This window comes from Microcaecilia unicolor, chromosome 7, assembly GCF_901765095.1.
Source record: "Microcaecilia unicolor chromosome 7, aMicUni1.1, whole genome shotgun sequence".
Lineage (NCBI taxonomy): Eukaryota > Metazoa > Chordata > Amphibia > Gymnophiona > Siphonopidae > Microcaecilia > Microcaecilia unicolor.
The window spans coordinates 260700588-260713629 of NC_044037.1; the positions used below are offsets into that span (position 1 = coordinate 260700588).

At 43.9% G+C, this 13042-nt stretch overlaps 1 protein-coding gene across 1 annotated transcript in view; it reads right to left on the reverse strand.

The window, feature by feature from the left end:
• LOC115473928 (rho GTPase-activating protein 15-like) overlaps positions 1-13042 on the reverse strand; it is a 172767-nt gene that overhangs the window by 144931 nt on the left and 14794 nt on the right. Inside the window, exon 2 of the mRNA XM_030209135.1 lies at positions 9576-9738. Coding sequence (XP_030064995.1) covers positions 9576-9734 — 159 coding nt within the window. The 5' untranslated portion in view covers positions 9735-9738. The remainder of the gene's footprint in view (positions 1-9575; positions 9739-13042) is intronic.

The following is a 13042-nucleotide window of genomic DNA, read 5'->3' on the forward strand; positions in this document are numbered from 1 at the left end:
GCTTTAGTGAAAGAAGATAGAAACTAGTATGCACTGGCCAAGAATGATGATTTCAAAGCAGGAAAACATGACAATAACCAGAGGTGGAGAGATGTCAGACAGGACGATACATTTTGTGAAGAAAAACTGAACTTATGTGTCTGGTCTTTGATGAAATATCATCTAAACTCTTTTACCCAACTGTGGAGCTGATATATCTAAAACCATATAAAGAGAGGTTGGAAGATGGCCCGGAGAAAGGCACCCAAAATGGTGAGGGGTCTCTACCAAAAGCTACATGAGATTTAGGGGCTTATTTTTAAGTAGAGAGGTGTGGTAGCCGTGTTAGTCCACTCTTAAGGTTATCAATAGAAATCAAACAAAATAAAACATGGAAAAGAAAATAAGATGATACCTTTTTTATTGGACATAACTTAATACATTTCTTGATTAGCTTTCGAAGGTTGCCCTTCTTCGTCAGATCAGAAATAAGCAAATGTGGTAGCAGATAGTATATATAAGTGAAACATCCAAGCATTACTTTGACAGTCTGACAGGGTGGGAGGGTGGGGGTGGGCAGGAGGTATGTATGGGGACATCAAAGCATTTCATTGATGTTCTAACAGGATGGGTGTGGGTAGGTGAGAGGAGGGTGATAAACAGAGAAATACAATTTTATGGTTTATAATGGGCTAGAAAGAGAAAAATGTCTAAAAAAAACAGCACATAATGGCAGATGGATATTTTTGTCTAAAATGTCCAAATCAATATTTTTGAAACCTATTGTTAAGATGCTTTTCTATGCAGTTCATCTGTAGTGCAACCAAATCACAAGGGGGTGTGACAAGAGATCTTGGGGATGGGATTTGGGCATTCCCAGAACTTGGGCTTTTTTTTTTTTTTTTAGCCATATTTGAACAAAGCAAAAACTACCAGGACTAAAAGTTAGATGTTTTGGTCTAGACTTGTTTCAATCATAACTAAGTCACAAAAAGGTGCCCTAAATGACCAGATGACTACTAAAGGTACTAAGGCATGACCCTGCCCTTACCCTTACTCCCCTTACTCCCCCAGTGGTCACTGACCCTTCCCACCCCCAAAGATGTGAAAGAAACAGTACATACCAGCCTCTATGACAGATTCATATGTTATGGCCAGTCCTACTAAATCGGCAAGTAGGTCCCTGGAATAGTCTAGTGGTCAGTACAGTGCACTGTATAGAAGAGGACTCAGACCCATATCCCATTCTTAACTGTTACACTTGCGGTGGAAAGCGTGAGCTCTCCAAAACCCACCTGCAGACTTAAGGATTGTTGTTGTAGCATATAATTGGGTACAGTAGATTTTTGGTAGGTTTTGGAGAACTCACCATACCATATAAGGGGATAATGATGAGATGTGTACCTGGGACCATTTATCTGAAGTCCACTGCAGCGTGCCCTACTGATCTGCTGGGATGTCCGTATGGCCAGTCCACTAAGAATGTTGGCCCCCCATATGTCACAATGACTTGATTTTGTACGCTTTTCCCTTGGATTTTTTTTTATGGTTCAAAAAGATAGATGCACTGATCACAAAGGGCTAGATTCTATATATGGTGCCTGAAAATTCAGTGGCAAAACAAATAATGAGTGGAGTGGAACAGGTAGATGTGAAGCGTCTGGTTACGTTTTCCAAAAATACTAGGACTAGGGGGTATGCGATGAAGCTACAATGTAGTAAATTTAAAACGAATCAGAAAAAAGTTTTCTTCACTCAACGTGTAATTAAACTCTAGAATTCGTTGCCAGAGAATGTGGTAAAGGCGGTTAGCTTAGCGGAGTTTAAAAAAGGTTTGGACGGCTTCCTAAGAAAAAGTCCATAGACCATTATCAAATGGACTTGGGGGAAAATCCACTAGTTCTGGGATAAGGAGTATAGAATGTTTTGGTACTTTTTTGGGATCTTGCCAGGTATTTGTGACCTGGATTGGCACTGTTGGAAACAGGATGCTGGGCTTGATGTACCTTTGGTCTTTCCCAGTATGGCAATACTTATGTATTTATGTAATTTCCACCTAGGCATATTCTATAAACTGTGCCTAACTTTTGGAGCAGTTTATAAAATATGCCTAAATCTCTTACATGTGCCTAAACCAAGTCATGGGAATTTACATCAAGTATAATCTAATGTTAATACTGGCACTTAAGTTAAGCGCGGTGCAGGGATATTCTATAACCACGTGCAAAATATTTTGTAACACCCATGATCTGTCAATTGCACGCCTATGGCACCTCCCCTTTTTCACGATGCACATTCAAATTTATGAGAATAAAGGAAAGGGAAGGGTTAGGGACGAAGATGGGGGAGGGGTGGGGCAGAGGGCAGTTAGGGGGGAGGGATGGGGAAGAAAGAGGCAAGGAGGATAGTCGGAAAGGAAACATCAAAAAGGGGGAGGACAGAGGGACAGAAGTAACCTTGCACCACTCAAGGCAATGTGATGGAAGTTTAGAAATCATTGAGGCGCTCGCAGGTGGCGATACTCGGGGGGAGGCTGGGCTCCCGAGGGAAGGCTTAAACGATGGGGACCACTGTTGGAACTTGTACTTAGCTACATATGACACAAATTAAAAAAATTTGTTTCACTTCATGGAACGTGGGAGGAATCACATCACCTATAAAACGGGCAAAAAGTTTGTCGGCTTGACGCCGCCAAGGGACGGATATAGCATGCATACAAGAGACCCACCTCTCCGAGCTGGAGCATGAAAAACTAAAAAGGTCATGGGTGGGAGAGGTCTTCTCAGCATCAGCAAATGGGCGAAGAGGTATAGCGATATTGATAGGACGGGGGGTGGCCACTAAGGCCGAGCTACTCTCCAAGGACCCACAAGGACGATATGTGCTATTGCGGCTATGGCTGCAGGGGAGACAAATGGTGTTATTAGGCTTATACGGCCCCAATGTATATGATTCGAGCTTCTATCAATCCCTTGTACGGCAATGTGCAGTATTGAAATACCCACTAATAATAATGGGAGACTTTAACTTGGTGGCGGACCCAGCACAAGATTGCTCGAGACCGAACGGAGAACAGAGTGGTGGCCAGCGAGCACAGGCCCTATGTATGTTTATGCGCACCCTGGGAGTTCTGGATGCATGGCGTACACTACACCCAGGCGAGAGGGACTTTACCCATGTGTCCAGAGCTCATGGGACCCTTTCAAGAATTGACTACATCCTGGTTAGCAGAGAGGTATTCCCAGAAATCGTACGAGCAGAGATAGGCCCAGAAGAGATATCCGACCATAGACCAATATGGGTGGATGTGGAGGCCCCTAGTTACTACCAAACAGGCAGGGGATGGAGGTTCCCAGGGTACCTATACAAGGATAAGGATTTCTCACAATACCTTAATCAAAAATGGGAAGCCTATGTAGTATCTAACGTGCAACATGCAGACAGCCCTAGCCTCTACTGGATGACCGCAAAAGCAGTTTTAAGAGGCGATGTGATAGCGTATGTGGCAGCACAAAATAAAAAGATAGCTAGAGCCATTATACAACTAGAAAAGCAATTCCAGAGAGCCAAACGGCAATATGCGGGCAACCCAAATAAAAGGACCTGGGAACGGCTAAAAATGACACAAGTAGCTCTCAATTCCCACATACATGAGAAAGACACCAGAGCGATGTTTTATCACAAATACAAGCTGTATAGGTACAGCAATAAAGTGGGCTCAATGTTAGCTAAGTTAGTATCGAATTGGAAACCTCACAAGGTGATTACAGCGGTGAAAGATAAGCAAGGGAAGATAAAGACCAAAAGTGAAGAGATTAAGCAGATATTTGTTCAATACTACTCTCAACTATATCAAAAACAGCAAGGGCCAAGAGAGGCATCATTAAACGCTTATCTGCGGGGGGTGGGCATCACGCACCTGACAGACCAAGAGTTACAACGGTTGAATGAACCCATCCAGGGGAAAGAACTTCAGGGGGTGGTCCGGGGGCTGGTGCTGCATTCAGCGCCGGGCCTGGATGGGTTCTCGGGAGAGTTCTATAAGTTGTTGCAAGAGACCTCCTTAGGAACTTTGGGAGCCTACTTTGATAGTGTAGTTCAGACCAAGAGTTTCCCCTGTTACGCAAATACGGCGCTCATCACCTTACTGCCGAAGCCGGATAAACCAGAGGACCAGGCGGAGGCATATCGGCCCATTTCATTATTAAATGTAGACAACAAAATTTTAGCGAAAATATTAGCAAACAGACTATCAAACATATTGCCCAGGTTGATAGGAGAAGAACAGACGGGGTTCGTGAGACAGAGGCAGGCAGGAGGGAATGTCCGTAAACTATTAATAGCAATGGCTCGGAGCAAGGCACAAAATGTTACAACATTACTCGTAAGCCTCGATGCGGAAAAAGCTTTCGATAAAGTAGATTGGGAGTTCATGTTTGGCACACTGCAATATATGGGATTTCAAGGGTGGTTTTACAATGCCATAAGAGCCCTCTACAGAGAGCCAACAGCTGAGATCCTTATCAATGGGGTGAGAAGCGAAAATTTTAAGATTTGTAGAGGGACACGCCAGGGATGCCCCCTCTCGCCCTTGTTATTTATATTGTCCTTAGAGCCCTTACTTAGAGCAATAAAATCGGAGGAGGGGATACAAGGGGTTAGGTTGGGAGCTCACGATATAAGAACGCTGGCATTTGCAGATGACCTGTTGATCTTAATCACGAACCCGGATAGCTCCCTCCCGAGTCTGCTGACAATACTCGACAAGTACAGTAAGTTTTCGGGTTTCACTTTAAACTTCTCAAAATCAACAGCTATGATGGTGCAAGGGGAAAGGGCCAAATGGCAAGGAACCCTTAAGATGACCTGGGCGGAGGAAGAATTTAGGTATCTTGGGGTCCGAGTACCGAAGGATTTATCACAACTATATGCATTGAATGTTACTAGGCTGATGGGAGACACATGTGCTAGGTTACAGCTCTGGCTGGCATACCCACTTTCCTTAATAGGGCGTATTGCCATAATAAATATGATGATTGTGCCAAGATGGCTTTATGCATTTCAGGTATTGCCACTATACCTTTCCCTTAAGATGAAAAAACATTAAATAGGGCCATTAGTAGATTTCTCTGGCGGGGGAAAAAGCCTCGAATACCCCTGTCGATTTTACAAACTCCAGTGGAATTTGGTGGCCTGGGACTCCAGAACATACGATACCTGACGGTGGCAAGTGGCATGCACCACATAAACGACTGGTTGAGAGACACTAGCTTTTTCTCAGCCACCACATTGGAGCAGACAGCACTGCAAAACATTCACTTTGGCTATCTGTTGCACGCACCAAGGACAAAAGTTCGAAATGAATTTGAGGATACAGGAATTTTCACAACAGCACGCGTAGTCTGGAGGTGGGTTTGCAGATTGCATCGATTCTCAGCAAGGATAACACCGTACCTACCTATATGTGGGAACCCAGACTTTCAGCCAGAACAACTACATAAGGCCTACCGGAGATGGAAACAACAGGGCTTGGTGTATTTGGTACAGGTGCTGACAGAAGATGGGAAAGTTAAACCCTTTTGTGAACTACAGACTAAATATCAACTGCTGCCGTCTGATCTGTTTTACTACTATCAGCTGAAACATTACATATTTAGCTTACCCTGGGATTCCCTAACGGAAGATGTCCAAGAGGAACTGGCAGAAGCATTCACTATTAGATCACAACAGAAAGTACCACTCACATTCCACCACAGACATATAAAAGATGCAATCCCTGAGCTGGACTATGGGAAACTAGCAGAGATGTGGCGTGGAGAACTGAATGGGACTATAACGGCAGCAACTTTGAAAGACCACATCCTAGGGTTGAGGCGGACGACCTCAATGGCAAGGCATTGGGAGCTCCAATACCGGATGGTGATGCGAGCTCATATACCGCCAAGGAGGGCCTTTCACATGGGGCTATCCCCAGATGGAGCATGCCCGAAGTGTGGAGCAGAGGGTGCTACACTTGGGCACATGTTCTGGACATGCCCAGCCACATGAGCATTTTGGGATAGACTGTTACAATGGATCTTAAGCACTTGGCAATCCGACTGGCGTCCTGGACCGGAGATGTTGTTTGGAAAACTACAAATGCAAGGCCAGGTGGCCCCGGGCATGCGGGAGTTCGCGGCTCGGGCCATCATTGTGGCCAAGAAAACTATACTTACAGCGTGGTTGTCCCCGAAACCACCCCCAAAACCAATTCTGGCGAGGGGAGATGATACAGCTTATGAGATTCGAAAGATTAGAAATAAATCGCCAACCCCCGGCCGGAGATCTGAGATTTCAACGCAGATGGGGCCCTTTTCTAGGCTCTATGACACCTGCGGCCCAAGGATACTTATTGAATATGTAAATAAGTCAAACAAAATGGACCTCTACAAAAGGACAATGAGTCCTGCCTCTTGGGGGAGAGAAGGGAGGGGGGGATGGAAAGTTGTTTTGGGGGGGAGGGGATGTTTAACTGAGGGAGTGGGTGTTAAGAAATTAAGCTGTAAAAAGAGTTCAGACACTGATAAAGATATAGAAGTGACTGTATTAGCGAATTACAATGCCTGGGCACTGTGTATTATAAGCACGTTGTGTTAAGTGAAAAGTTAATAAAAATCATTTAAACATAAATGATCTAGAGATGGCGAGATCTAGTGAAGTAATTACATTTGCCTATGACACAAAGTTATTCAAAATTTTTAAATTACAAGAGGATTGTGAAAAATTGCAAGAGGAGCTTACGAGACTGGGAGACTGAGCATCCAAATGACAGATGGGCAAGTGGAAAGTGATGCATGTAGGAAAGAGGAACACAAACTATAGCTGCGTGATGCAAGGTTCCACACTAGGAGTCACTGCCCAGGAAAAAAAACGTAGGTGTCTTTGTTGATGATATGTTGACACTCTTTGCTTAGTGTGCAGCATCAGCTAAGAAAGCAAATAGAAAGTTAGGAATTATTAAGAAAGGAATGGAAAACAAAACTGAGAATATTATAATGCCATTGTATTGTTCCATGGTGCTACCACACCTCAAATATTGTATGTGATTCTGGTCACTGCATCTCAAAAAAAGATATAGCGGAACTATAAAACATTCAAAGTAGAGTGATAAAAAGTGGATGGGACGACTTCCCTATGAGGAAAAGCTAAAGAGGTTAGATCTCTTCAGCTTGGAAAAGAGACATCTGAGGGGAGATATGATAGATGCCTATAAAATACTGAGTGGAGTGGAGACGTGAATTGCTTGTTTACGCTTACCAAAAATACAAGGGCTAAGGGCATGCAATGAAGCTACTAAGTAGTAAATTTAAAATAAATCAGAGAAAATATTTCTTCACTCAATGTCTAATTAAACTTTGGAATTTGTTACCATAGAATGTAGCAAAAGCAATTAGCTTAGCAGGTTTAAGATACTTGTGACCTGGACTGGCCACTGTGGGCTTGATGGACCTTTGGTCTGTCCCAATATGGCAACACTTTTGTTCTTATGTTCTCTCACAGTTGCAAATGTTATGGCTAACTAAGGTGAACGGGAGGAAAATAGGGCAGAGATGGAAAGAGGAGGGAGAGAAGGAGCAAGGCAGCATGGTAACTATAATGAGTTTCCATTGAATAAGGAACTACTACTTTATAACAGTAAGGATCAGAGAGCCCAACTTATAGAGACAAGGCTTCCTTCTGGGAAAAGGGGCTTCTATTATAGTGGAGTTGTGAAATGACTTTATTAGGAACTTCCATCCAGGAGAGGGTTCATTAGGAAACTTATGAAAGACTGTAAGTGTTGGAAACTATTTTTCTCTTTACCTCTACATATATATAGTTTATCCTGGAAGTAGTCCCATGTTATTGCCTGAAGAATTCAAGTTTAAGTAAACCCTTTGGTATAGAACTAAAATTCTGGCTTGAAGACAGGAGAATACTAAGGGAGTAGATTATTGTGCCACTGGCCTCCCAGCTCAAGCTGCTTCTGGCCCTGATGCCTACAAACTATTAACATCTACTTAAAATAACCCACCTGATGGTCATTGTGTAGCATAGGGGTTACATATGTGGAGGCATATTTTCAAAGAGAAAAAACATCCAACTGCAGGTTTATGTCACGTTTTGGACATATTTCTTTTTTGAAAATGAGCCCCATAGTAAGCTATGGAACTTTGTAAGTCTAAGGGCTCTGAAAATGATCCTCGTGAAGGGCCATAATCGAACGGGGCCGGTCATCTATAAGGGTGGCCATCTCTAACGCCGGCCCTATCAAGCAGTGTACCCAACCGTATTATCGAAACAAGATGGCCGGCCATCTTTCGATAATATGGTCGGAGCCGGCCAAATCTCAACATTTGGCCTGCCCTTAGAGATCGCCGGCATTAGAGATGGCCGCCATTGGTTTCGCCGATAATTGAAACTAATGGTGGCCATCTCAAACCCGGCCAAATCCAAGGCATTTGGTCGTGGGAGGAGCCAGCATTCATAGTGCACTGTTCCCCCTGACATGCCAGGACACCAACCGGGCACCCTAGGGGGCACTGCAGTGGACTTCACAAATTGCTCCCAGGTGCATAGCTCCCTTACCTTGGGTGCTGAGCACCCCAAATCCCCCCAAAACCCACTACCCACAACTGTACAACACTACCATAGCCCTTAGGGATGAAGGGGGGCACCTACATGTGGGTACAGTGGGTTTGGGGGGGGGGGTTGGAGGCTCCCATTTACCACCACAAGTGTAACAGGTGGGGGAGGGATGGGCCTTGGTCCACCTGCCTGAAGTGCACTGCACCCACTAAAAACTGCTCCAGGGACCTGCATAGTGCTGTCATGGAGCTGGTTATGACATTTGAGGCTGGCATACAGGCTGGAAAAAATGTTTTTTTATTTTTTTTTTGGGGGGGGGGTGATGGGAGGGGGTTGGTGACCATTGGTGGAGTAAGGGGAGGTCATCCCCCATTCCCTCCAGTGGTCATTTGGTCAGTTGGGGCACCTTTTTGAGGCTTGGTCGTGAACAAAAAGGGACCAAATAAAGTCAGCCAAATGCTCGTCAGGGCTGGCTTTCTTTTTTCCATTAGCGGCCGAAGCCGGCCATCTCTTAACCACGCCCCATCCCGCCTTTGGTACACTGCCAACACGCCGCCTTAAACTTTTGCCGGCTCCGCAACGGAAAGCAGTTGAAGCCGGCCATAATCGCCTTTAGATTATACCGATTTGGCCGGCTTTAGGAGAAGGCCGACCATCTCCTGATTTGTGTCGGAATATGGCCGGCCTTCTCATTCGAAAATAAGCAGGATAGTTACCTATATAATTTTGGTTGGCCAGACAAAGACAGATGCTATCCAAACATAACTTTACAAAGTTGGCTGGTTAACTTTTCTGTTCAGTGGCTTTTAAAAAGTGGACCTCATAGCATTTATCAGTAAAACACTACAGTATATCCAGACAAAGGAAATAAAAATAATCACACTTTTTTTGCATTAATTAACTAGCAGTACTTAAGCTATAGAAGTTAGCATGGAAGTAAATGTTTGCAGTATTTCCTCAAAAGCCGACAACACAAATTTACTCCTTACCATTGTTTCTTTGGTTGACTGAAACAGCCGTGGTGGTTTCCATGTTCTTTCCCTATTAGTGGAACTGACATAAAATTTCCGTCCTGTAGTTGAGTCTATGTAAACTTCCCATTGCTCTAGGATTTGGACTGGAGGGCCAGTTGGACTAGGAGGTTCCATGGTACTATAAAAAGTAACAACATAGAGGGTAATTTTATAACAGGTCAACTAGGTTTGGTGGTCAAGTAGAAACCTATTTTTAGCCTATTTTATCAAGACACTTATGGGCCTGTTTACTAAATTGTGGTAAGCAGTCACCATGCAAATTAGCACACAGTAATGGTTACCACATAGCTGCTATAACAGTTATTGCACAGCCATGAAACTGACCTTGCATGGAAATGTGTTAAAGGTACATTCCATTTTTAATTACCCACTAGCTATAGAATACTCCTGTGGTCCTAAGTTACATAATAGACAGGTATATAAAGGGTCATGGACTTGATATACCACCTTTCTGTGATACATTCAAAACTGTTTGCGTGTTCTATGCAGATACTTTCTCTATCCCTAGTGGATTCTCAACCTGTTTTTGTAACTGGGGCAATAGAGGGTTAAGTGACTTGCCTAGGGTCACAATGAGCTGCAGTGGGAATTGAATCCAGTTCCCCAGGTTCTCAACCCACTGCACTAACCATTAAGCTAATCCTCCACTCTTAAAACAATCACCATCCCCCACAGTTTGTGCATCAGCAGCCCCCCTATGGTGGTTGCTCTTTATGTGCATTAATAGAAGTGGAAATTGTATTGATATATCCTCATGATGGGAGATTTTTTTTCCCAAATCTATGATGATATAGTACTATATGTAATTTATCAGGAGTGATATGTGTTAGTGGGCCCTTGTCCCAAGATCTATGTTGGAAGGACTCAGAGACATATTTGAGTCCAACTAATGGAACACCGTAGTCAGCGCAACTGAAACTTTAGTGTGGAGAGGTGTATATATATATATATATATATATATATATATATATAACTCCTCCTGAGCATAACTGATTAAACTTAATCTATATTATTTGGATAAAATTAATTTGGCTGAATGCTGTGGAATTTCAGAAGTTAATAGGATAAACATTTTGAATAAAATTGGATTCAATTCCCACTGCAGCTCATTGTGACCCTAGGCAAATCATTTAACTCTCTATTGCCCCAGTTACAAAAACAGGTTGAGAGTCCACTAGGGATAGAGAAAGTATCTGCATAGAACACGCAAACAGCTTTGAATGTATCACAGAAAGGTGGTATATCAATCTGCTCTTTTACGCGCCAAACAGGATTATTATATCCAACTGACCAACTCTCTTGGCTCTAACCCTCGACTTCTCTTCACCACATTGAACTATCTCCTCAAGGTGCCCCCTCCCCCAACTCCCCCTTCATTATCTCCTCAGACCCTTGCTGAATTCTTTCACAACAAGGTTCAAAAGATAAACCTTGAATTCTCTACCTCGCCACCTCTCCCTCCACTAGTCCATTCCCCTCTCTCTCCTTCCCCTCATTCCTTTTCCTCCTTTCCTAAAGTTACTATAGAGGAAACTACACTTCTCCTTTCTTCCTCAAAATGTACCACCTGTTCCTCTGATTCCATTCCCACCCACCTTCTTAATGCCATCTCACCTGCTCTTATTCCTTTTATCTGTCACATTCTCAACCTCTCACTTTCCACTGCAACTGTCCCTACTGCCTTTAAACATGCTGTGGTCACACCTCTCCTTAAGAAGCCTTCACTCGACCCTACTTGTCCCTCTAATTACCAACCCATCTCCCTCCCCCCTTTTCTCTTCAAATTACTTGAGGGTGCTGTTCACCACCGCTGCCTTGATTTTCTCTCCTCACATGCTATTCTTGACCCACTACAATCTGGTTTTCGCCCTCTCCACTCAACCAAAACTGCACTTACTAAAGTCTCCAATGACCTATTACTGGCTAAATCCAGAGGTCAATATTCCATCCTCATTCTTCTTGATCTTTCTTCTGCTTTTGACACTGTTGATCACAGCATACTTCTCGATACCCTGTCCTCACTTGGATTCCAGGGCTCTGTCCTTTCCTGGTTCTCTTCCTACCTCTCCCTCCACACCTTTAGTGTTCACTCTGGTGGATCCTCTTCTACTTCTATTCCTCTGCCTGTCAGCGTACCTCAGGGTTCTGTTCTTGGTCCCCTCCCCTTTTCTATCTACACTTCTTCCCTTGGTTCATTAATCTCATCCCATGGCTTTTCCTACTATCTCTATGCTGATGACTCCCAAATCTACATTTCTACCCCTGATATCTCACCTTGCATCCAAACCAAAGTTTCAGCATGCTTGTCTGACATTGCTGTCTGGATGTCTCAATGCCACCTGAAATTAAACATGACCAAAACCGAGCTTCTCATTTTTCCCCCCAAACCCACCTCCCTGCTCCCCCCATTTTCTATTTCTGTTGATGGCTATCTCATTCTCTCTGTCTCCTCAGCTCGAAACCTTGGGGTCATCTTTGACTCATCTCTCTCCTTCTTTGCTCATATCCAGCAAACCGCCAAGACCTGTCCCTTTCTTTCCGAGCACTCTACCAAAACCCTCATCCACACTCTTGTCACCTCTCGTTTAGACTACTGCAATCTGCTTCTTGCTGGCCTCCCACTTAGTCACCTCTCCCCTCTCCAATCGGTTCAAAACTCTGCTGCCCGTCTCGTCTTCTGCCAGGGTCGCTTTACTCATACTACCCCCTCCTCAAGTCGCTTCACTGGCTCCCTATCCGTTTTCACATCCTGTTCAAACTTCTTCTACTAACCTATAAATGTACTCACTCTGCTGCTCCCCAGTATCTCTCCACACTCGTCCTTCCCTACACCCCTTCCCGTGCACTCCACTCCATGGATAAATCCTTCTTATCTGTTCCCTTCTCCACTACTGCCAACTCCAGACTTCGCGCCTTCTGTCTCGCTGCACCCTATGCCTGGGAATAAACTTCCTGAGCCCATACGTCTTGCCCCATCCTTGGCCACCTTTAAATCTAGACTGAAAGCCCACTTCTTTAACATTGCTTTTGACTCATAACCACTTGTAACCACTCGCCTCCACCTACCCTCCTCTCCTCCTTCCTGTACACATTAATTGATTTGATTTGCTTACTTTATTTTTTGTCTATTAGATTGTAAGCTCTTTGTGCAGGGACTGTCTTTCTTCTATGTTTGTGCAGCGCTGCGTATGCCTTGTAGCGCTATAGAAATGCTAAATAGTAGTAGTAGTAGTAGTAGAATAATGCCTCTTTTGTTTATCCCATTTCTGTTTCTATCCCCATCATCTCCTCCTGGAGTGCATTCCCAGCATCCACCATCCTTTCCATGGAAAATGCATTCCTTCTAGCCTCATTGCTTTGTCCATTTTCCATTCAGCTAATTCCATGCAAATACTCTCATAAGTAAATGGAATGACACCTAT